At 40.0% G+C, this 22,560-nt stretch overlaps 1 protein-coding gene across 1 annotated transcript; it reads right to left on the bottom strand.

The window, feature by feature from the left end:
* Window positions 1-1,229: 1,229 nt before the first annotated feature.
* Window positions 1,230-22,445, bottom strand: LOC135796488 (collagen alpha-2(IV) chain-like). The gene is given in 8 exon segments (XM_065308518.1): window positions 1,230-2,110; window positions 2,177-2,291; window positions 2,346-2,769; window positions 2,772-5,585; window positions 5,641-6,679; window positions 6,738-7,067; window positions 7,126-7,320; window positions 22,336-22,445. Coding segments are annotated over 8 exon segments (5,367 nt in total). The 5' UTR covers window positions 22,423-22,445; the 3' UTR covers window positions 1,230-1,747.
* Between the last annotated feature and the right edge of the window lie 115 nt (window positions 22,446-22,560).

Raw genomic sequence — 22,560 nt, 5'->3', positions numbered from 1 at the left:
GACCCGCTTATATCACAACAGACAGATTAGCAAAATATGATATTACTGCAATATCATACCAATTTGAAGTGAGCGTTCTTGTCCCAAAAGCTACGTATGCAAGCAACGATATGATCGTCACTAGTCAAAAACTGTATATTATATATCATTTTAGGCAAATCAATGGTTGGACAGTTTTCACTTTCGAGTTTTCTTTGTATGCTTGGATTTTATATATTGTTATAATGTGTATTCATATAATTATAATACTATTAATGAAAAGGTATTAATTCATTAATATATAAATATAAATTTCATTAATATATAAATGTCTGATTATAGATGTTATGAGCAGCTATATGGTTTGATAACCAATGTAACACCTCGCTTAATTTTCTCAATTGCCATACAACAATCAGTGCCAGCTTCTCAGCTCCCTAAGACAAGTGAGATGCGTTTGTTTATAGTAGCTATGTTGGCCCAAACCATTCTTGTTATCGCTATGTACACCTCTCAACTCGCCAGTAATTTAACGCATCCCCATTATGTTGGTGAGATAGATACAGTAGCTGAGTTTGCGGAAAGCGATTTGGAATGGGGAAGTGCTACCAACAACTATGCATTACCGTTAAAAAATGATCCAACTGTATGTGTAAACTTAATATCAAGTTATTCTGAATTCCCAATTAATGTGTTTGTCTTTTTTTCTGATAGAAAATTTCTCAAGCTTTATACAAAAAATATAAATTTCTACCGTTTGACGAATTAAAACAACAAGTAGAATGTGGAGATCATTTTGCTATTTTTGTGACTCGATATTTCGCTAACTTTTGGGCATGTGAAGGTTACGTGAATGAAAAAACTATTAGACGATATCGGGGCATCAAGGATACTATACTGCGGTCCTATAATTCAGCATACCTACGACGTAGCTCCGTTTTAACTGAAGCTGTGTCGATGTTTATTATGCGCGCATTTGATTCTGGATTGACTGAAATTTGGGACAGACAGGCAGTTTATTCAGAAATGTCAAAACCAGTGCAATTGTATTTAAACAACATGAAGCAAGAAAAACAATCCACCAAATTGACAATGGGACACCTGTTTAGTATTTTTTGTTTGTGGGCATGTGGTAATATTATTGCCAGTGTTATATTTTTTGGAGAAATCATTATTGCTTGGAATGCTACAAGGAAACAAAGAAAGGAAAATGCTGATACAAGTAACATACTAATTTCTATTCACTAGTATAATTTGAATAAGTAGTTACGTTGTTTTTATTTATTTGTATAGGCAGTAGTAGTATGTCTAGTAACATATCGATATTACAATCTTTGATGTTTGTTGCGAGCGTTGACTTATTTGCCTCGTAAATTAGGAAAGTTTTTACAATTTATAAATTGAACACATTCTGTTAACATTAACATTAGTTAATATAAAAATAACAATTAAATTAAAACTATATTTATAATATACACATTTTCTCTTTTAGATTACTTTTTACATAAAAATTTCGCTCTGAATGCATAACTTAAGTAGTAATTATATGGCACTGCTTGGTTTATGTTGATAAAGTATTAATTAAATGACGCAGGTGTAGAGCGGCCATCTTGGTACAATTGGCGTGGTCGACTTTGCCCGCCCTGTCGGAATCCATCACGATGTCGGGTACGATGCTGTACGCGGCGCTGTCCGGCCTGACCATACCCTTGCTGACCATATCCATGCTGGCCATATCCTTGCTGACCATATCCCTGTTGACCATATCCTATCCTTGCTGGCCATAGCCTTGGACATTTCCGGATGTGTGCGATTGGCGTCCGAATGAATTAGATGCTTGACGCACTTCGCTAGGTGGTATTTGTTGTCTGCTGATTTGTTGACGACGACATACCGAACAGCGGCCTACCTTAGATGTAATGTCCATTCCACTCTTGAGGGTTTGTGAGCGGGGTCGAGACCACATTTCTCTATCTTCTATGACTGTCATCCAGAAAGAAAGTGCTGTGGGGTAATAATTACATTTGCCGTTGTCATGACACTCAATGAAAGGTCTTGCGCGGAACTCCTCAAGACAAGAACCTGGAGAAGACAGCGGCTGACCAGAACCTTCAGCACCAACATCGGTGTGCTAAAACGACACAAAATGTTGATTAATATACATAACAAAATTTCATACTGTAAAAATGATAGTTACCATAATAAAGCTGTATCCTTGCCACATCAATTCCCATCCGCCCGGACACGATGGAGCAACCATACTCTGACTGTGCATTGCGATGACCTTTGTAGTAGTTTCACAAACAGTACACCTTAAACAAATGTTTTAAAATGCTGAATAGTGCAATATAAGATATAGGATATACCTGGATATATATTTCTGAACCTCTTCAGCTGGAATCAAGGCCATTGTCATCGGCATAGGCTCCATCGTGGTCAACCAATAACTGTAGTCATTTCTTTGCCCGTAATTGCAAACGTTGTTAATATTGCAGAAAAGGAAAGGCATAGTGCTAAATCTTGTCAGGCAACTACCCGCAGTTCCCAAATCCTGTCCATGTCCATAAGTATTTCCAACTACATTCAAAAATGAATAGCCATGCCACATTTTCGTTGTGCCCGCAGGACACACGGGGATTTGTTCACTTTGCGAATGGCGTGTAAAGAAAAATCCGCGACTGGGTGGTGGACGACCCGGTGGTGCTGGGTCTCCGGTTGGGCCTGGTAAACCAGGTGCTCCTTGCTGTCCGGTCAGACCACGTGCTCCATAATCCCCTTGCATTCCTTTTTGCCAGCCAAACCAATAGCGCCAGAAAGACCTGGTGCTCCTTCAAAACCGGGTAGACCTTTCTTGCCTGGCACACCAGGTCGCCCCGATTGGCCTTGAAGTCCAGGTAAACCATCAAAACCAGGTTCACCCTTATCGCCTATCATACCCAACCATCCGCCACCGAAAGCATCACCACGCTCACCTTTAGGGCCTTTGTAACCAGGGAGACCTTCGATGCCAGGTAACCCCCGGTCTCCAGACAACCCAATCATACCTTGAGATCCAGGTAAACCACGCGAACCAGGCCTTCCAGGCATTCCAGGTTCACCCGGAGTACCTGGAATACCAGCGGGGCCTGGTAGCCCAATTTCACCCATTTGACCCTTAAAACTGCTAGCCGAAAATCCGGCGTCACCAATTAAACCACGAGCTCCTTTAAGTCCAGGACGACCTTCTAAACCTGGCAAGCCTGGATCTCCTCTTTCGCCGTTTGCACCAGGATATCCATCATTGCCTTTCATTCCCCTAAATCCAGGTATGCCTACGCCTGGTAGGCCCGGTAAACCTGGCTGTCCTTCATCTCCGTAAGCTCCTGGAGCACCTTTCTGACCTGCTCTTCCATTAAGACCATCCAAACCGGGAAAACCTGCAGCGCCAATTGCACCCGGCTCGGGATTCTGTCCAGGGACACCATTTAATCCTGGCATACCGGGCGCACCGCGATAACCCTTGATTCCAGGCAAGCCAAAATCACCTGGCATACCCACTGGACCAATTGCGCCACGCTCGCCTTTGAAACCAATCATACCTGGAAATCCAGTATCGCCCGGCGGGCCTTTCACCCCCGGTAAGCCAGGCATACCAGGTGTTCCAACATCACCCTTGTCAGCAAAACCAAAAGATGTGATACCTGGCAAACCCTGCAATCCTTTACGTCCTATTGGTCCCATTAAACCTACTTCTCCTGCAGGTCCTACATCTCCCGGTAGTCCAGGTCTTCCCATTATTCCAGGTTCGCCACTCATCCCCTGTGTTCCTTTTGGTCCTCTAACTCCTGGCTGCCCGTGATCACCCATCATACCCTTAAATCCATCTAAACCAGTTTTTCCTGGTAATCCTCTTATACCCATAATTCCGGTTTCGCCTTGAATGCCTTTTGGTCCGATGTGGCCATAATCACCGGCCTCGCCCTTATTTCCGGGAATACCAGGATACCCAACAGAGCCAGGCATACCGTACTCTCCCTTTTCTCCAACTAAACCAAATACAGTTTGCCCAGGTTGACCCTGCTCTCCCTTGGCACCATCAAAACCAGGGTTACCTGGTCGTCCAATAATGCCTTGCAACCCGTATTCACCTACATCTCCTTTAGAGCCGCTAAACGAGGAATCACCCTTGGCACCTTTTAAACCAACATAACCCGGCTCACCAATTTCTCCCGGATACCCTGGCATACCTTCAAGACCAAGTCGTCCAGGATATCCTGGATCACCACGCAAGCCTCTACTGCCTTGCAAACCAGTCAAACCTTGATCTCCCCGTTCTCCTTCTGGACCAGATCTACCAATATTGCCAACTTCACCAGGCAATCCAGGCATGCCATCTCGCCCTCTGAATCCAGGTCTTCCTTCAAATCCCGGCATACCAACATCGCCTGGAAAACCAGGTGCACCAGGCAGACCAATATCTCCACGAATGCCAATAATGCCATGAGGTCCTGTTGCTCCGTCTTCTCCTGGTGGTCCCATTTCACCTATTTCACCTGGTCTACCAGGCTCACCAGGCAAACCAGGTGCACCTGGATATCCTCCGAGGATTACACCCATTTGCCCTTTGTAACCCTGAGGCCCGTCGATACCAAATCTTCCAGGTGCACCTTTCTCACCTTTTCCTCCTTTAATTCCATGAATACCTGGTAATCCGGGGAAGCCTTCAGGACCATCAAAACCAACCTCCCCTTTTTCACCTGGCCTTCCCTCAATTCCCATTTCGCCATAAAGAACACTCAAACCAGGATCTCCTCTAATTCCTTTCCTTCCATCGAGTGCATTAAAACCAATTAGCCCCGGAGAACCTGGTTTGCCCGGAATACCTTGGGGTCCTTGATCACCCGTAAGACCAGGATGACCTTTAAGACCAACTGGACCAGCAACAGAAACTCCAGCCGGTCCAGGTATACCTGGTAATCCCCCATAACCTTTGTTGCCTCTTTCACCTTTCAACCCGTTTAAACCGTTAAAGCCTCGCTCACCAGGTTGTCCTTTCACACCCATATCGCCAGTAAAGTTTGCAGTGAATTCTGAAGCATCACCTGGTTCTCCCGGATAGCCCCAGTCGCCTTCGTCGCCAATATCGCCTGGCAATCCATTTAATCCACTATCACCACGCAAAAATTCTTTAGGCATTGTTGCGGAATCACCCCTAAGCCCTGGTAATCCATCAACTCCAGGCATGCCGTCATTTCCTGGTCTTCCTGAAAAACCGTACTCTCCTCTCTCTCCTTTGAAACCATTCATACCTGGCGGTCCTCGCCAACCCTCTTTTCCTGTATCTCCCCGGGCTCCTTGCCTTCCCGGAAAACCTCGTTCACCTTTTTCCGCGGCTTCTGTAAAAGGTCTAGCTGGCATAATAAGCATTCCTTTAGGACCTTTAAGACCGGGTGCCCCTTCAGTGCCTCTACTACCCGATGTACCCATCATTCCAGGAATACCGGACGGGCCTGGCTTGCCACTCTCTCCTTTTGGACCTCGTGGGCCTGGCAAACCAGGATAACCCATGAACCCATTTAATCCTACGCGACCTACCTCACCCATATCCCCTTTTTCTCCCGGGCCGCCTGTAGAAATTGATACAATTGAAAAATATCCTTTAGTGTGTTAGTATTTTAGTACCTGAATGACAGAATGGACAGTCATCGCCTCTTCGCCCTTTTGGTCCGGGTAAACCATCACGACCAGGAATTCCATGATCACCCATAGGTCCGGGCAAACCACGCATTCCCGCTTCTCCCTGGGGTCCCCTAATCTTTGAAGTTGTTAATCCAGGATAACCCTTAGGTCCATTAAAACCGTTATCTCCTCTATCACCAGGAGGACCAGGAATTCCAAATGCGCCTGGAATACCATCAGGGCCAGGAGGACCGGAAACATCTAACCCAAGAAATCCTTTCTCGCCAGTTGGTCCAATGGGCCCGGGAGGTCCATTTAAACCTGGGGGCCCTGGATGCCCGGGAATTCCATCATCACCTCTTTCACCTTTAATTGATTGCCCTTTCTTTCCAGGTTCTCCTCTATTACCATTTGGACCAGGCAAGCCAGGCGGGCCTAAGGGTCCAGGAAGACCTTGACGCCCGGGTATTCCAGTTGGTCCAATACCGCCCATATAACCAATTTCTCCTTGTTTTCCAGCAACACCAATCGGCGATTCGCTCAAAGTTTCATCGTATATTCCAGGTTCACCTTCCATTCCCTGAACACCAGGAATACCCACACGACCAGGCTCGCCCCTCATACCTTTTGTACCATTTCCTCCCGAAGGCCCCTCGTATCCAGGCGCTCCTTTGTCGCCTTTTTCTCCACTTGGGCCAAACGGACCAATTTTACCTTGTTTACCACGTGGCCCATCGCTTCCAGGTTCGCCTTTTAACCCAAGGAAACCTGGTAAACCAGGTCGCCCTTGAGCACCTCGTTCTCCATGCATTCCTATTCTACCACGATCTCCCACCTCACCCAGATAACCCTTATCACCGGGAAATCCTTTAAGATCTCCATGCGTAACGTTATGTACTAATTCGCTCGTATCAGAATTTGGTTCGCCGGGTTCACCTGCGTCACCTTGGTCACCATCATCTCCGAACAAACCCTTAAGACCAAAGCTTTGTGCACCAGGTTCTCCGGGCATACCAATTGGACCCTTTAGACCTTCGTATCCCTAGAAAAACACACAAATCGATGCATTTAATTACAGATAATTTAATCTAACATCGTACTTGTTCTCCAGGTATTCCTCGAGGTCCAGGTGGACCTATAGGTCCTCTGGGACCTTCATAACCGGGAGGCCCATCTGCAGCCAGATCACCCCATTGACCTTTTGTTCCAATGGAGTTTCCGCCACCATCACCAGGTTCGCCAGTTGGCCCAGGTGGACCAAAATCACCTGAATCACCTCGTCTACCAGGATAACCTGGAACACCTGGTATACCCATTGCTCCGTCGGTTCCGTTGCAGCCATCAAGTCCCGAAGCACCACGGACACCTGGTATGCCAGGAATACCAGGTGACCCGGATTGACCTACGCTTCCTTGCAGACCTTCATCTCCCTACAGAATTAAAAACTATGAATATCATAAAATATCAACCATTTCTCAAGAAACATACTCGATAACCCTTTTCGCCCACAGCACCAGCTTCACCACTGGCACCTTTCTCACCCTTGGGCCCAGCTGGGCCGGGATAGCCGATGTCACCATAACTTCCAGCAATGCCGGAAATGCCAGGTCTGCCAATGTCACCAACTTCACCTTTCAAACGATCGCAGAGGCATAATGGCCTCGTTGCACATCCTGTACAATTCTGTAATAATATTGACAATGTGTTGACATTTCATACGTGTAATGATGAAAGATTCAAGTCGTCTGCCTACCAGAGCAATCGTACGCGGTATACCGCCAAATATTTCATCATCTCATCTCTTCAATCAACTTGACCCACCTGCGGTTAATCATTTTTACATTAAAAGAGGAGAATTTCCCCAGCGAGCAGTTGCTTATCTAAATTTTGATAAACCTGCGATACTCTTGACATTTTTGCAAAAGTGTCCCTCAACATTCGAAGCAGAAGTTGCCCCAAATCAAAAAATAATTCGCGTAAGGAAAAGTCCCTGGCATGATCCACTGGTTAACACAATTGAATCCGATCCTCACTATCAGAGATTCGTAGAAAATTTGACTCAAAGCTCAAGTATTTCCACGCCACATGTAGAAATAACCCGGTCGCCCAATAAAAAACACGAAAAATTAACCCCTCTATTGAAGTACATGATTGAAAAGAAGAAGCTAGACAATTTAAAACCAAACAATAAAAACTGTATTGTTTTTGTAAACAGCGCAAAGAAACGGAAATACAAGACAAAACATTTTAAGAAGGAACCAATCCACGCTCAATAAATCCGCCATTTTGTTGTGGAAATGGAAAACGTCGCACGGAAATCTGGAGTGAAAAAATTGTATAGACGCCAGTGTGGCGCCGAATGGTGTAGCGTGAAGGAGCACGGCCGTTAAACGAAATTATAAATAATATTTTATTCGTTTTCTTTGCGTCTTTTCAAACATTTTGCGTTCTCGGTGTTTAGCGTTGTGTATTTCCTTTTGCCGACGTTGCAATGAGCGAGTTATTGCATGTGGTGTAATCATCTATTCTTAGACGGGAACGTTTCAGTAAACAATTGCAATTAGATTTTTTTCTTTACATGCTGCATACTATGACATGATTTTGACCACGCTTATAAAATAATAATTAAAACAGAAAACGACCGCACTGAACATAAAATGGGTAATAAGTCAGAAGCAAACATTTGATCGCTACATAAAAAGTTATGTTAACATTTTGAACAAAGTTGTGAAAGACAATTTGGCCATCTTTTAAACCGTCAGGTTTATTTTAATTTTAACAAGGTTATTTCTCAGCTAAAATTCGTCAGTCTGCCAACGTTCAACTGCCTGACAGAAGTGTTCTAAAGTCACAAATACCCTCAAATCAAGTCCTAGCGATGAATAATATGGTGAATAATGATAAATCGGAAATTCTGCGTGCTGCATTTCCTCTTCGTGACGCAAAGCACGAATAATTCGGTAAATTGTGTGCGTGGAGCGCGTCGGAGGAGGTTATTGTAACCGGATACTGATAATCTTAAATTGTGCAGTTTCTCGCGCTCCGAGATAATAGCTTGGGCACTCGGACGCGCGTGTAAGGCCGATAAGACGAAGCGATTCACCAATTTCATTCATACTATATACTCTCTGCCTTTCATTTCGGGGTACAACCATTTCATTCACATTCAATAGACACTATTCCATGTCAGACAAATAAAAGACAATGTTTATTACGAATATTGCGAATTTTTATAATTAGCGCGTAATTTATGCATACGATTCAAAATTGACTCCATTTGTAACTGGATATACTTCCAATGCTCTCCGTGTTGAGTTGGGTCGGTGGCCATTTTGTTTACATTCCACGAATGAATTTGATACTGCCGCCGCTATTCCGTTTTTTTTTCTGCACAAAAGTTGAAAAAAACACGCGGAAATATAATGCGCGTTTGTGCCCGGCTTGCACTTGATTGTTAACAAAGTTGACTACTGTTCGAGACGTTGTGCAGTGTCGGCGCATTTGAACACATGTGAGCCGCGCAATTATTTCTTAAACACGCGTTATAAATCGTTATAAATCGCCGGGGCACATGCCTTTTCATTAGCGGCTAAATTGTCGTTAATTTACTTTCATCGCCTGCTGCAACTCGTTGCGCTTCATGTGGCTAAAACACTAGAAATTGAAATTATTGAGATTGAGTTATTGCCCGTCAATGTCATCAAAAACAATTGCAATTTTGATGCATTACAATTGAAAAATCACCCATTACATATTATGTTCTTGAAATTAAAATCAATTTAGCGTGAAAATCCATTATGTAAATAATCAAGATCTAATCAAGATTTGAAATATCTGGTGTGTTCACCTGCTTAGCATAAGTAAATCGTTTATATTTCGTATTGCATTAGCAACGAGGAAGAACGTCTTCCTCACGGCTTTGTAAACTGAATAAATTAATGTTCACATAATTCCTCCTTGATTCTGTAAGTAATACATCTGTGATAAAATGTTACTTGCGGCACACGCCGACTGTAAGTGCACTGACAAATTACTATAATTAAGTTTGCCCTAGAGGCCTAGAAGAAAATGCACGCGTCATGCACGACTTTTAAAAGACTTATCCAACACAAATACATAATATAAAACTACACTTTCAAGTTTTGCACTAATATATTTTAATAGATAAATCAAAATAATATATCTGTAACATAACTCAAGTTAAATTTAAGGTTAAATTTAAATTAAAAATCTCTGTTTACGCTTTGCAATTGCTTCATGCAACGTAAGTAAAATGTTTGTGTACTTAATATCATCCTACAATGTGCTAACTGGCAGCTTAAAGCATAGTCGCATAGTTTTAGACTTGAGTTCGCCTGTTCGGAAGAAAATCCTCACAAGAAAAAAAAACTAGTACATGCCTAAATATTTATCCAAGATCGGAGTCTTTGAACTCGCGCATTCGGAAACGGGCGCGCGATAAGTCAGTTCTGCGCGGCCGGGATGAGCGCGGCGGCGCATGTGTCGGAAACTCAATCTCCTCAATCTGTACATGAAGCTCATAAACCATCGGCCGAGACCGGCTGACTGCTCCCAGCGAGACTAGATGGCTGGATGGATGACTGCAACATGCGTAAACGTTTTTCGAACGTATTTTTGCGTGTGCTACAAAATTTCCTTATTTAATGAGCCTGCAAACTAGTTCTTTGTGTTTGTATATTCGGTTGTCTACAATAACACTCAAATTAGGTTGTCTGTTAAAGAGTATAACCTATTTTCAGCACTAATGTAAACTAATTTCTTTAACTTCTTAGATATATGAAAAGATTTGAAGCATTTATTAATAATATTTATTTGTTTTTTTGAAGATTATCCCGTCGTTTGAAATCTGTGCACGTTTGCGATGTTGGCTAGACGTCTGTTTTAGCATGTTTTAACATTCGGCATGTGTGGTCGACGTGCGGCGTGTGCGCCTTTCCTTCGACAAGCTTCTTTCACGACCGGGCTGAAAAGTTCCTGACCTCGAAGGCGCGAGCCGCCAGCCAGCGGCCACTTATCTGGGCGGCGAAACCGCAATCGCAGGGTTGCCAACGAGCAGACTCATCAACATCACCCACTCGTCAAATCATAAAACCATCCAAATTCAAACAATCTACACTAAATTGCTCTTTTATTGCAAATTTACAAATTGATAAAACCATAATATATATTTATGGACGGCGTATTGTTATGCTAATATCTGGGAACCCTTGATATTGATCAGCTTGAAAGTACAAGGCGCAAGAAGACAATAATTGAATGTGTGTTCAAAAATTACATGCCCCATCCGATCCAAATCAATTCCCCGGTCTCTTCGGTCTCTTCGATCTACCGCGCGTGATTTATCGCTTGTTTTATTTAATCGCTTACAATGTTACATGATTCCTCGCGTCTTCCATCGCATCGGCATCCCCGTTTTTTGAGGGCACGCAAACCGTGTCCGGGCATTTCCAAACAATTTTAATTATGATCGATCGTTTGTCAAGCGAACTTTAAATAGAAATTTATGTGACATCATCTCTCAACTGTTCAACAATCGTGTAAATGTAATGTGTACATCGCGACATTTCATCAACATGTAATAACATAAAATGTACAACACATATACTCATTATGCTGATTTGATTTCGGAGAAATTCATATTGATGTGTTGTTACTTAGGAAGGAATTAGTAAATAAATATGATAAGGAGAAAAAAGCGAGCGCCCAACGATCATCGTTCCGGCGTTCAAGGATGCGTCGATAACCTGCTACGACTGACATTTGACATGATTTGGACATGAACTGGTCGCAAAATCATTTTAATACGCACTCAAAATACTTCCATCGATTCTAAAAATGTAAAAATTAGAGATGCGTATTATGTGCAGAAAAGCGGTTCAACTATGGGTTTGCAGTTTTATCTCACGTTAATGTCACTTACCAATCTTCAAAATTAACCTGCTTATAAAATTTGGAAAATGCCAAATTAATTATATTACAACTCCATAACACTTCAAATAACTGGGTTTCGTTCTTTATATATTATACTAAGAATAAATTGAGTTCATAATATTCTAAAGTACGCAAAGTTCATCGTTGTTTAACGACATCGAAATAATCGCACAATCGAAACCAACGCTGGAAATTCAAATCGACAGTTGTTATTATTATCGGTTACTATCGGCGATTGAAACCAATAAGGAACTAGCTATAAATGTTCTCTGTGTTCTGCTACTTCTTAAACAACTTGTGGATGTTGTCAACCGTGAAAAAGCAGAAATTTTGCATGTGCATAAAGTGTATCGATTCGATAGAGAAAATCTTAGCGTGGTCAACATGATAACGAAACAATTGAACATAGATTATTACTTATCAAAGAAGGGCTTAAATTACATTCCTATCGGAGTCATAATATCAATTTTTTGTTTCGTATGACATTTTGACAGGTTGATAGACTTCAGTCATTGTGCCACTTCAATTTATTGTTGTCGTATTGTTGTTTTTTATTATGTTGGATGCGTAAATTTTTGTAAAATTAAGTCAACATGCAATTGTATTGACTACCAAAATTCTTTTTATTAAATTTTTGTGGTTATCTTCAAAATGACGACCAATTACTACCATGCTAGAGATGTCGCACAACGTATAGTGAATTTACTGCGCACGCCTGTTGAAGATGTCATCCAGCAACCACGTATAGTTTCAGACCGGCTGTATACGCACGATCGTAGCAAAAAAAGACAGAAAAATAAACATGGTATGAAAACCTCACGATCTCCGCGTCAATTGTCACGCAGGAATTCTCAAAATATGGCACCGATTGATGAATCCAGCGAAATATCAGTTGTTCCAGAGTATGCAATGATCGGTTCGCCAATGTGCCACAAATTAAAAACTTCCAATATGCCGTCAAACAATGCACGTGATGTAGGTAGACGCGTGGAAATTATTGGTACTCTTGAGGAAGAACAATCCGTTGAGTTAATGGCACAACGATATCCCGAAATAAGCACAGTCATAATGAAAGATCACGTTGCTAATTTACACTTGTTGTGCGCTGAAGCATCAGCGAATTCATTCCGCGAAAGTAAAAATTATGAAAAGTTTTCAGAGTATAGTAACACGAATCGCAAAATGGCGGATATCAGATATGAAAATTCATATAAAAGAAAAGAAAAAAATGATACATCCATGCGCAGGGCCAATAAAATAACTTACTATTGACTGAATTGAATAAAAATGTGATTTGAATATTAAAACTACTTCGGTTGTTTCAATTATATGTCCAGCTTTAAATAAATTTAGTATTATCTCAGTGCTCATGGTCGCCATCTTCCTACACGTTGTTCTAATTTGCTGCAAAACGGCCCAATTCGTCGAACTGGAGGAAGTGTCACATTTGCGGAAGCAATTGATAGCGCTAATTGTTCCGTTTAGTTACAACATTTCGTCGAAACTCTTCAAATATCAAGTTCACGCCTACATTCATGCCCGATTTCGCAACCAGACAAAAAAACTTTTGCTTTCATGATAATAATTATAACAGACCCATTCAACCGACCACAATGAGTCATAACAATATTGCGAATGTAAAAATCAGCTGGAAGAATGATGGAATAAACATTGTATAAATGATATCATTCTTAAATATTTGCTGTTAAAAAAAACAATGCAATTTTATTAATTGCATAACCATCGCAGCAGTGAAACACAAATAATATTCGAATATAATGTTCTGCAATTAGATGGTTTATGACTGGCAACCATTTTGTGCAAGTAGCAACATAGTGATATGTCAAGTGTCAGTCATCGAGCGTCAATTGGTAATTGTTTATTTTTCAATTCAATTACAGCACATCTGCGCCAATAGCTATGAATATATTTGTATACAAACGCATTTGAAAATAGCCAATGCACGCCATGTTGCGATTGCACCGCACTGGATGTCGTTAAGCGTTTAATTAAAAGACAGCCATGTATGCCTAGTTTTCCCGCACGCATAGCGCACGCCGAGTTCGCGAAGAAATGGGTCAGATGGTCCGGCGTGCGGCGCGCGCTTGCTTCCTGTTATGTCGGGATAAACGACTTGTATCAGCTCAAGGTGAATAACCCTAACGCGTAAAGAGTGCCCAGCAAGTCCAGAAGAAGCTGCCAGTTCCATCGCTCTAAGCTACCCGACCGAGTGTTGCCAACAGTAACGAAGTCACTAAATTAACGATCGCCAATAAAACAAAAGCTGTTATTTTCTTAATGGCCGCCAGGCTGATTGATCGTCTCAATCATTCTCTAAAGTTGTTAGTCACTGATTCTTGTGCTTTGATTGACTCTACGCACAAAGCGCTCAAGATTTGAATGAAACATGTATACTCTTGTTATTGCAAGTCGGCCATTTTGCCGTTCGTCGTGTTGCATTACTTGCATTTGTGAAAATAGCACATTTCGCTAACGTTTCAATCCCGAAATAACGTTATTATCGTTGCGCGAATGCGGAATCTCCGGCGCGTTCAGTAAGCTTTCAAAAGCTCCGGAGAAACATGGCGTAACATTCATAAAACATTGTTTCCTGTTACACCGAACGTGTATATATCGATTGAGAAGCGAAAATCAAACAAACTGCTAGTAACAATCGGCTATTTTAAACACGAACGCATTCGATTGCAGCGCGAAACTTTTGCAGGAAGCACAAGAAGTGTGTGCAAAGCTATAAGCTTTCGTTTGCATACCGCGTGCGAACGATTTGAAATTTACAGTTAGATCGACCCAAATACAAGATTAGGTCACAATTGTTATCGTAGTTATAACGCGGTCGCTGGAATATAATAAACTGAAAGAAACTTGCAGTTTTATTAGTTAACATAAATCATTGTTTAATTATTGCACTGAAACACTGAAATAGTTTCAAAGCACAGAATTTTTGAGGTTAACAGTCGACCGTTGACAGTTATAAAGTTAACTGGCAACAGAAAGAAGTGAATGAGAAATAAACTCAGATGAAATTAAATTGTAGGTATGCGAAGAGTAATCGTGTGTAACACCCTTTTAGCTGCGCGTCCAGCGTCGATAATTTAACGTCCATTGTCTGCGCCAACATCGGCGACTTCGGCGTCTTTCAGTTCCTGTTATTAGAAGGAACATCAACTTAAATCACGCGCACCGAACGAACCTTGCACGCTGCACGTTCGATACGCAACTTATTAGTCGATTATTTCATAAACAATAAGCTATTACTGCTTACCTACACACTCAAAGGTTTGAGGGCTAATAATTTTACTTTGGTTAACTGTACGTTCTGTCTTCTTTACACACAGACATTTATTCGACATATTTAAAGTATTGGCAACTTCTATTTTCTAAGGTGACATCGTAATTTAAAGAAGCAAACAATTACTTAATTTAGTTATTTCAGTTATTATGATGATTCTTAATTGACTCATTATAAACAATAAAAATGTTTACTTGACGGTATATAAATACAGATATTAATTGAATAGTGACTACAGGGCCGATTTAAATTTTGATTTCTGCATTAAAACTTCTTGAATTGCAATAAAATTATTGAACTGTCAATCATATAAGCATAACTTACGACGGCCCTGCTTAAAGTCGAAAAAAGTTGAAGCTTCAATTTCAAGCACGCCGATAAAACGGCAAGATGCCAATTTAAGCGGCCATGGCGGCCATATTAAAAGGCGCTGCAAATTCCGTGTAATTAGCGGAGTCTGCCATCAGGACCAGCGAAGAGGTTTTAATTACTTTTATAGCTTTCGACCAGCTATGAAATGCAAATATTAAAATAGTGTTAGACAGTAAAAGTTTTGGTACTTTAAACTGTCGTAATTAAAAATTACCAAAACATTATTTAATGTGTTTTATTTGGTTACACTTGGTAATACCCCTCGTAGAGAGAAACTACATTACAGTAATTTTTATTAAACAAAAAATGCCAAGTGCACCGCGTTTTTAAGAACCCTCTTCGGCGGCGGCGCGCAATTTTATTGATCGTCAATTATTTTTTAATGGCGTCTTCGCTCGCCCGAAACGTCTCGGCCCTTTTGCCTCTCTTCTCTTCTCCGTTCAGTTCGAAACCTTATGATTTATAGCTCGATGCATTTTACGTCTTGCCCTTATTGAACCGTGCTCTTAACTTTTTAATTTTACAATCTCCTTAGGTATTCAATTATTCCGCAATTTCGCACAAGAATAACCACAAAGTTGATTAAATCATTAAAATGTACCTACTACAAGCGTTAAGTTATTATAGTTAGGATTAGGTTATGTTATTTGAGGCAATTGATCACATCTCATCGATTGAAGCGTTGATTGAGTTAGGCGCAAAGCCGCCTACAACTTAATTTCAAAAACTGGCTGACCACGAAACATCTTGAATTCTCAAAAGCTCAACAAGAAGCTTACTCAAAGTGCGTCGTATCATGCACCGCGTCTGTATGCTTATTATTTTCAACCTGTTCAATTAACTCGCAACGAGTCGGGTGTGTGTGCTTCGGCTCTCATTACAAGTTACACGATACAGCACACACGATTTTAATATTCAAGCCTACAGAGAGTTCTCAACACTTTTACATCAAGTCAGGCAAGAAATTAGTATATTAGCAGGGTAAAATGTAAACAGTAAACATGCCCGCATTTTATATACGCTTCTGAGTACGAGAGCGGTTTAATTATTCTTTAAAAGGCACTTGAGAATGATTAAAATAGTTTTAGTGTTTTTATGAAGATATGCAAGACAGCGAAGATGAAAAATTAAGAAATTTTAAAAAATAATTCATTTATGGACGAATAAAAAAATAATAATTTAAAAGTGTACGTGAATGAGTCAAACTGTACCAACTGTTTGATTTATTTTAATCTTGTTCTTCTTCTTGTGCCAGCGCACCATTTAAGGAACACTCACGTTGCGCCCGGGTTACGCAACTTTCACTGATTCCTTCGCACCGTAACGGGTATACAGCTATTTTATACTGTATTATTAACAACTATATCTATATGCAATACAATATGCAATGCAACGCGACCTAGTGCATGCATCGACAAGTTATTCCCGGCAAACTTGAACTTTTCCAAATGCTGAGTCAAAGCTTTTCATCTAAAACCTTGTAATCACAAGTGAAACCTGACCACATGTATCCGACGATAATTGAGGTTAGAAACCTTAACAAATATACTTTAGCATAAATATTTGAGGCGCAAACTGAAAGGAAACTAGCACATTTGAAGTACGAGTATTGATTATTGAGCGCGCGTGATGTGACATCAGGTCAGGAAGTATGTATCCGCAAAAGTTAAACAAACGGCTTTGTTTTCCGACAAATAAATAATGCATAAGAACATCGTAAATTTCTCACTCAAGGTCGTCATATGTCGCTGATCACATTAACAGATGGTCGCGGCGCTCGTCTTCAGTGTGATCTTCAAATTGGACGCAAGAAATTACTTAACTTCAGTTATGTTGAACTTAAAATATTGACTGTTAACTTCATTTATTTGTTTTAAAATCAATTATTATTTTCTTAGAGTAGATTATTCCCTTAAGAAAAATTACATTACTTAAGTTAAGTCATTTGCGCGCGGTGCGCATTTCAAGTTATGAAATGCCGTTACAAGAGGATCATCTGACATCTTACATTGGCATCTGTATCGGTACCGAGGTATCAGAGCTTTCGGGGCAATCAGTGATTTAATGAATCGTACAGAGTTCACCTTCTGGTCGTTTATTTATATCGAATTATTTGCAAACGAAAAAAACTGGAACCCGAAATCTTATCGCTATTTATCATCTTGATATATTTTTAATGGTTGTTGCTTTTCGGGTAGGTCTTGATGATGATTTAATAATATACCAAGTGTTCAAAGTGCAAAAATTGAAATTTAAAAAAAATATCTTTTTTTGTTACAAAAATCTAAAAAAAGGCCTAATTTTTATCATTTAATTTAAAATATAATTTTATTTATTAAATATTTTGCAGGCATATCATTATTATTGCTAAAAATTAAACACCCATAAAAGGAGTGAAAATAATGTGCGAGTCGTATACTTTGGATGGAGTTGGGCGTGAATATAGGTTATAGCACCAGTTGGGTGTCGAATTCTGGTCCGATATCAAGAGATAAATAAATAATGCATGCATAATGTAATTACGGTCGCGATACACCAAATATTGTCAACGATAAATTGTAATTTCTCGTACCTTCTCCTCGGCATGCGATGATACGACAAAAGAAAACGCTATATGTACAAGCGAGGACAACATTGCAGCATTGCCAAAAGACAAATTTGCATACACGTTACGATACACATTTTACGAAATTTTGCATCTACAAAAGTATAAAAATAAATCCCAACATAAAATTTAACAAATTTGAATACAAGACCACTTTAAATTGGTGAAACGGTATTTTGCACGGATTATTATTTGTTTATTTTATATCACTTTGTATGTGGGTAAATATGAATGAGAGAAGATGTGCATAATTCTGCAGAACTGACAATAGTGGACATCGGTCAAGTCTAAAGCACCGAACAAGATGGCAGCGCGGGATGAAAGAAGCCGCGCACACGCACGCACACGATCACCGCTGATCGCCACGACAGATAATTACTCAATTAATATTTAAACCAAAACGGGCATTTACGACCCCGAATCGACGTTCGTTCATATTCACATTCCCTTGCATTTCATGTAAATGCACAAGTACCTATTACATTCCAACAAGACACACGTTTTTCAGGAGATATCATCAATTTTCAGTTATCTTAAACGTGTAACATTAATATGGTAGTATTTATTCAGAAGCTTCACAGACGCACTGATTTCAGAAACACAAGTAAAGGTCATAAATACTCGCTAGGAATTTATCGAATATAATTTTTATAAACACACTTTGTAATGTCAAACATAATAAGCTTTGATCGTTTATGATCGACGCTGTGGTACAAATAGGTAGTAGGTGGATCACAGAAACGCGGCTCTCTTAGAACTTGTGGCTAAGTTTGCTCATAGAAATATGGGAATCGAACTGAAAATGCCAACCGCCTCAAGTCATCAATGCATTCGACATGTTCGCGTCGCAACGCCGACAGCCGATTGTTGCCGCCCTAATAATAGGTTTTTATTAGTATATTCCGACCGTGCATTATGCACTGCCGATGATGACAGAATTATATTTAGCTTTTCAATTTTCAATTTTCATATTCGCGAAAACAAATTTTAATTTATTACATTATATACATTATGCTCGAATTCACGCAAATGCAAAACAAAAATTACTGCTCGTTGGTGTTTAATACTTTACAAAAACACATGGTGTGCATTTATTTATTTAAAGAGTTATTAGTAATGATTTCATATTTTATATTGTGGGCTTTGTATGCGGGGGGAAAAGTGCATTCGCATGCACGATGCGATTATGGCGCCTACGGTCGACACCAAATAAGTGTGTGCTCGTCCAACTCTTCCACCATGCGACAATATTGCTTAATTCATTAAAAATTCGTTTAAAACTTCATTCATATCGGTTACAAATTGGACGCCTCACTCACTGCATACGAGAACATAACATATAACATGAAGCGTTAATGATTGATGACTAAAAATACACGTCTTATCAAAATTGTTCTAGAAAAAGTATTCTGTCCCAAAATAACAAGATTTGTTTTTCATTCATGGTGTCTGTGTCTGTATGCAGTTTGACCGAATTTTAGTGACTAGTGACACTTGTTCTTGCTCATAAAGAGTGGGAGTGCTTGTCTTCCTATTCTTTCTTTTATTTTCGTCCAAAAGAACAAAAATAGTACAAATAGGACGCTGGTAATTTACTACAATTAGGTATTTGGTCGTTGTGACTTTTATTTTCTCCCCTGAACTGTTTGAACTTTGTTTCTGTACGCATCTTCTCTATTGTGGTTTCAGTTGCGTTCCTGTCTTATAGAGTTGTTTATGTTACTAACCCGCCCACCAAAATACAAAAAGTTTATAAATAAAAACGCATAATGTATTTATGATCCGTATCAAGTAGTTTATTCTATGCAAAAAGTTCCGAACCAGAGTGACGAGTCATTGGTGAGAAGCAAGCACGTTTCGCGACTTCTTTGGCACAAGTTCAGCTCCACGCCGCTGAGTCAGTCGAACACTCGAAGGCAGACATGCGCAGAGACAACTCATTTCGCAACACTATAATGCATCAGCATCACCTCCAAAGAACCCGAGAATTGCAGGCACAGGTTCAACCTAGCAGGCAAGAACGAATCTACAGAAAACACGCTGCCAGTGTCTGTGTGTTTGAGAGTGGACAGTGTAAGTTCGAAGTTCGGACGGAATGCCAGCATTGCCAACCAGTTTCACTCGCGTAGAATCAAAATCACAGAATCAATTCAAATCATTTTTTTCTCGAAATTTAACTATCACACATCAAATGTACAACTTGCAAACGATCTTCAAGAATTTGCAATTTCCGCCTTGTGTTCAGATAAACAAAATTAACAAAACCCACAAAAAACATGAAGAAATTGTTTCAGCAGATAGAAATTTGTGATTCAACATGTTCGTGACTCCCGTATCCCGCTGCAAGTGTTGAGATGTTAACGCATGCATCTATCGCCCATCACATCCGAAACTATAAATATATTCATGCAACATGCACTGTTCGAACGAAAAGAAAAGTTTCGGCCTGAGCCGTGGCTGTTGTTGGAGTTTCGGTTTCGGTTGAAGGCTTGGATTTCGGGAACCTGCGCGCGTCCAAAAAACAAGGTGGATCGTATTTTTAAATGCCGCGCGCGTGTTTATTTGGCTTGAAACGTCTTCGCGTCTCGCTTCCTCGGCATGGCGGATTCACGTGGCTGGGAATGTCGAGTTTGCGTGCGATCCTAAACGGCTCAAAGGTGGATCTGGATGTAGACGTGCATCCGATGCAATGTCGTGTCACTCAATATCACGCGCGCGGCGAACTAATTTTGACTAATCAATGAGTACCCAACCCACCGAGTCAAGCCAATTAATTAGTTACTTCTGAAGCGAGTTACTAGAGCTTTTTACACGGAAGTAAAATTTATTTTTTGTACTTAGCTCATTATATTACATCCTGAGCTATAGCTCACTAAGTTTTAGCCACTTATTGCAATATTTTATGTATACAACACTTTGCTAATGAGTTTATTTTTTTAGTGTTGGTTGAATGTAATACAGCCAGATGTTAATTATGGGAAACTAGTAGCTAAACGCTCATTTCTACGCTTTTTTGAGCCATTTTCGATCATTCTTCACCGCTCGTTCATCTCAAACTCGTCAGGTCATTATTTGTTATACGATACGCAAGTTCTTTATGTAGGTAAGTATGTAAGTATTGTAAGTACTACAGTTCAAAGACGTAACAAGTACTGTCCGCACTTATTAATGCGTTTTCTATCATGTACAAGTTCGCATAACTTGAGTTCGCCGATAAACATCACTTCGTTACAAGTTACAAGACACGAGCTTTCATGAAAACTGAATGCAAAGCGTTCGTTATTGCTTTCAATTAAAATTGCTGCTTTTACGACGTCAGAAAAACCAGCAAACTCAGAGAAAAACAAAAACATTTTGTTAAACTTTTGTAAGTCTACAAGTAAAATTAATTTACGGAAATTATTATGTTAATGATTTATCTTGCAATAATTACAGGCTCAACGTTTAAAGCGATAATTATTACTAAGAAATTTAAAATCAAACTTGACTTTTGCTTGTTTCTATAAAACTACTTTCCTAATAAAAATCTAAGTGTTTTGAATATGTACTAATTTTGAACTTTGGGAAGCTGATTTTTTGACTGAGGGCAGGAAAGCCAAATATAAAGTCATATACGGTTGAGCCATCGATGGGTCGGGCATCCAAAAGTTAAAGCATGCTGCACGAAGACGCCCGCAGTAAATATTTAGATTTCGGGGAGCGTATAATTACGTAATTAAATTAAAGGCGCATTTATACCCGACACCCGACCGACCCAGGGCTATAAATAAATTCATTCACCTCTATCATACGAGCACGAACCGATGCGTGCAGAACGTATCATTTTTTATAAAAACAAACAAAACTTTTATAGTCCGAAATTAGTACAAAAATTGTAATGATTGCAGTGTAGACATTAAGTTGAACGTTTCACAGTTATGACATAATGACTGCCACAAAGCACGGTTCACTAAATTTAAAATTTAGGCGTCATTTTAATTTTAATTTTTGTTTACAAATCGGTCAATTCGCGGCCGATGATAAGGCCGCATTCGAATTCCGAATTAATTTCGAAGCTATTTATCATATACCAGGCGAGAGATTTATGTCGCATTGACCCTCGCGTACTGCGTTAGCGTGAATTACAAACACTTTTATATTTAAATTCTTATTTTCGTTTTACTTAAGTTAAGATTAGAGATAATGCCCGTTAATCATCACCAATGAATATAAAAAAATGATTGACATTTTGGAAGTTTTTAGAAGTTATGTGTTGCGCAAAGTTAAGAAGTGCTTAAATTATACAAGGTGTTACCGTTTTTTAAATAAATTTCTTAACGACTTTCTGAAGAAGTTTTGAAACTTTTTCAATTCTAAAAATTAATTAATTTTTCTTTCTTTTGGTGGTACCAAACTACTATATAGACATAGTTTTTGTGGTTAGAAATTAGTTAGAAAAATTGAAAATTTAAGTACTTACCCTTGCTTCGACGTAACTGACGCACACGCAGAAAATCAGCGCCGCGGCGAGGATGCCCGTCCGGCAGTATCCCGTCCGCGGCGGCATGGTATACTGGTAATGCCGTGCTTGTGCACCATCGCCGCACAGAATCTTCATCCCCACCTTGACCGCTTGTCACCACTATCACTCAATTAAAAAACCTTAATAACTTTCTAACCCTTAATATTTTAAGCTCTAAACTTT

This window comes from Atheta coriaria, unplaced genomic scaffold, assembly GCF_025399875.1.
Source record: "Atheta coriaria isolate IRGN ID8LTWV9N9 unplaced genomic scaffold, Caltech_Dcor_3.1 hic_scaffold_7_pilon, whole genome shotgun sequence".
In the NCBI taxonomy this organism is placed as follows: Eukaryota; Metazoa; Arthropoda; class Insecta; order Coleoptera; family Staphylinidae; genus Dalotia; species Dalotia coriaria.
Note: the sequence above shows the minus strand (reverse complement) of the source record. Positions and strands in the feature narration are given on the sequence as shown.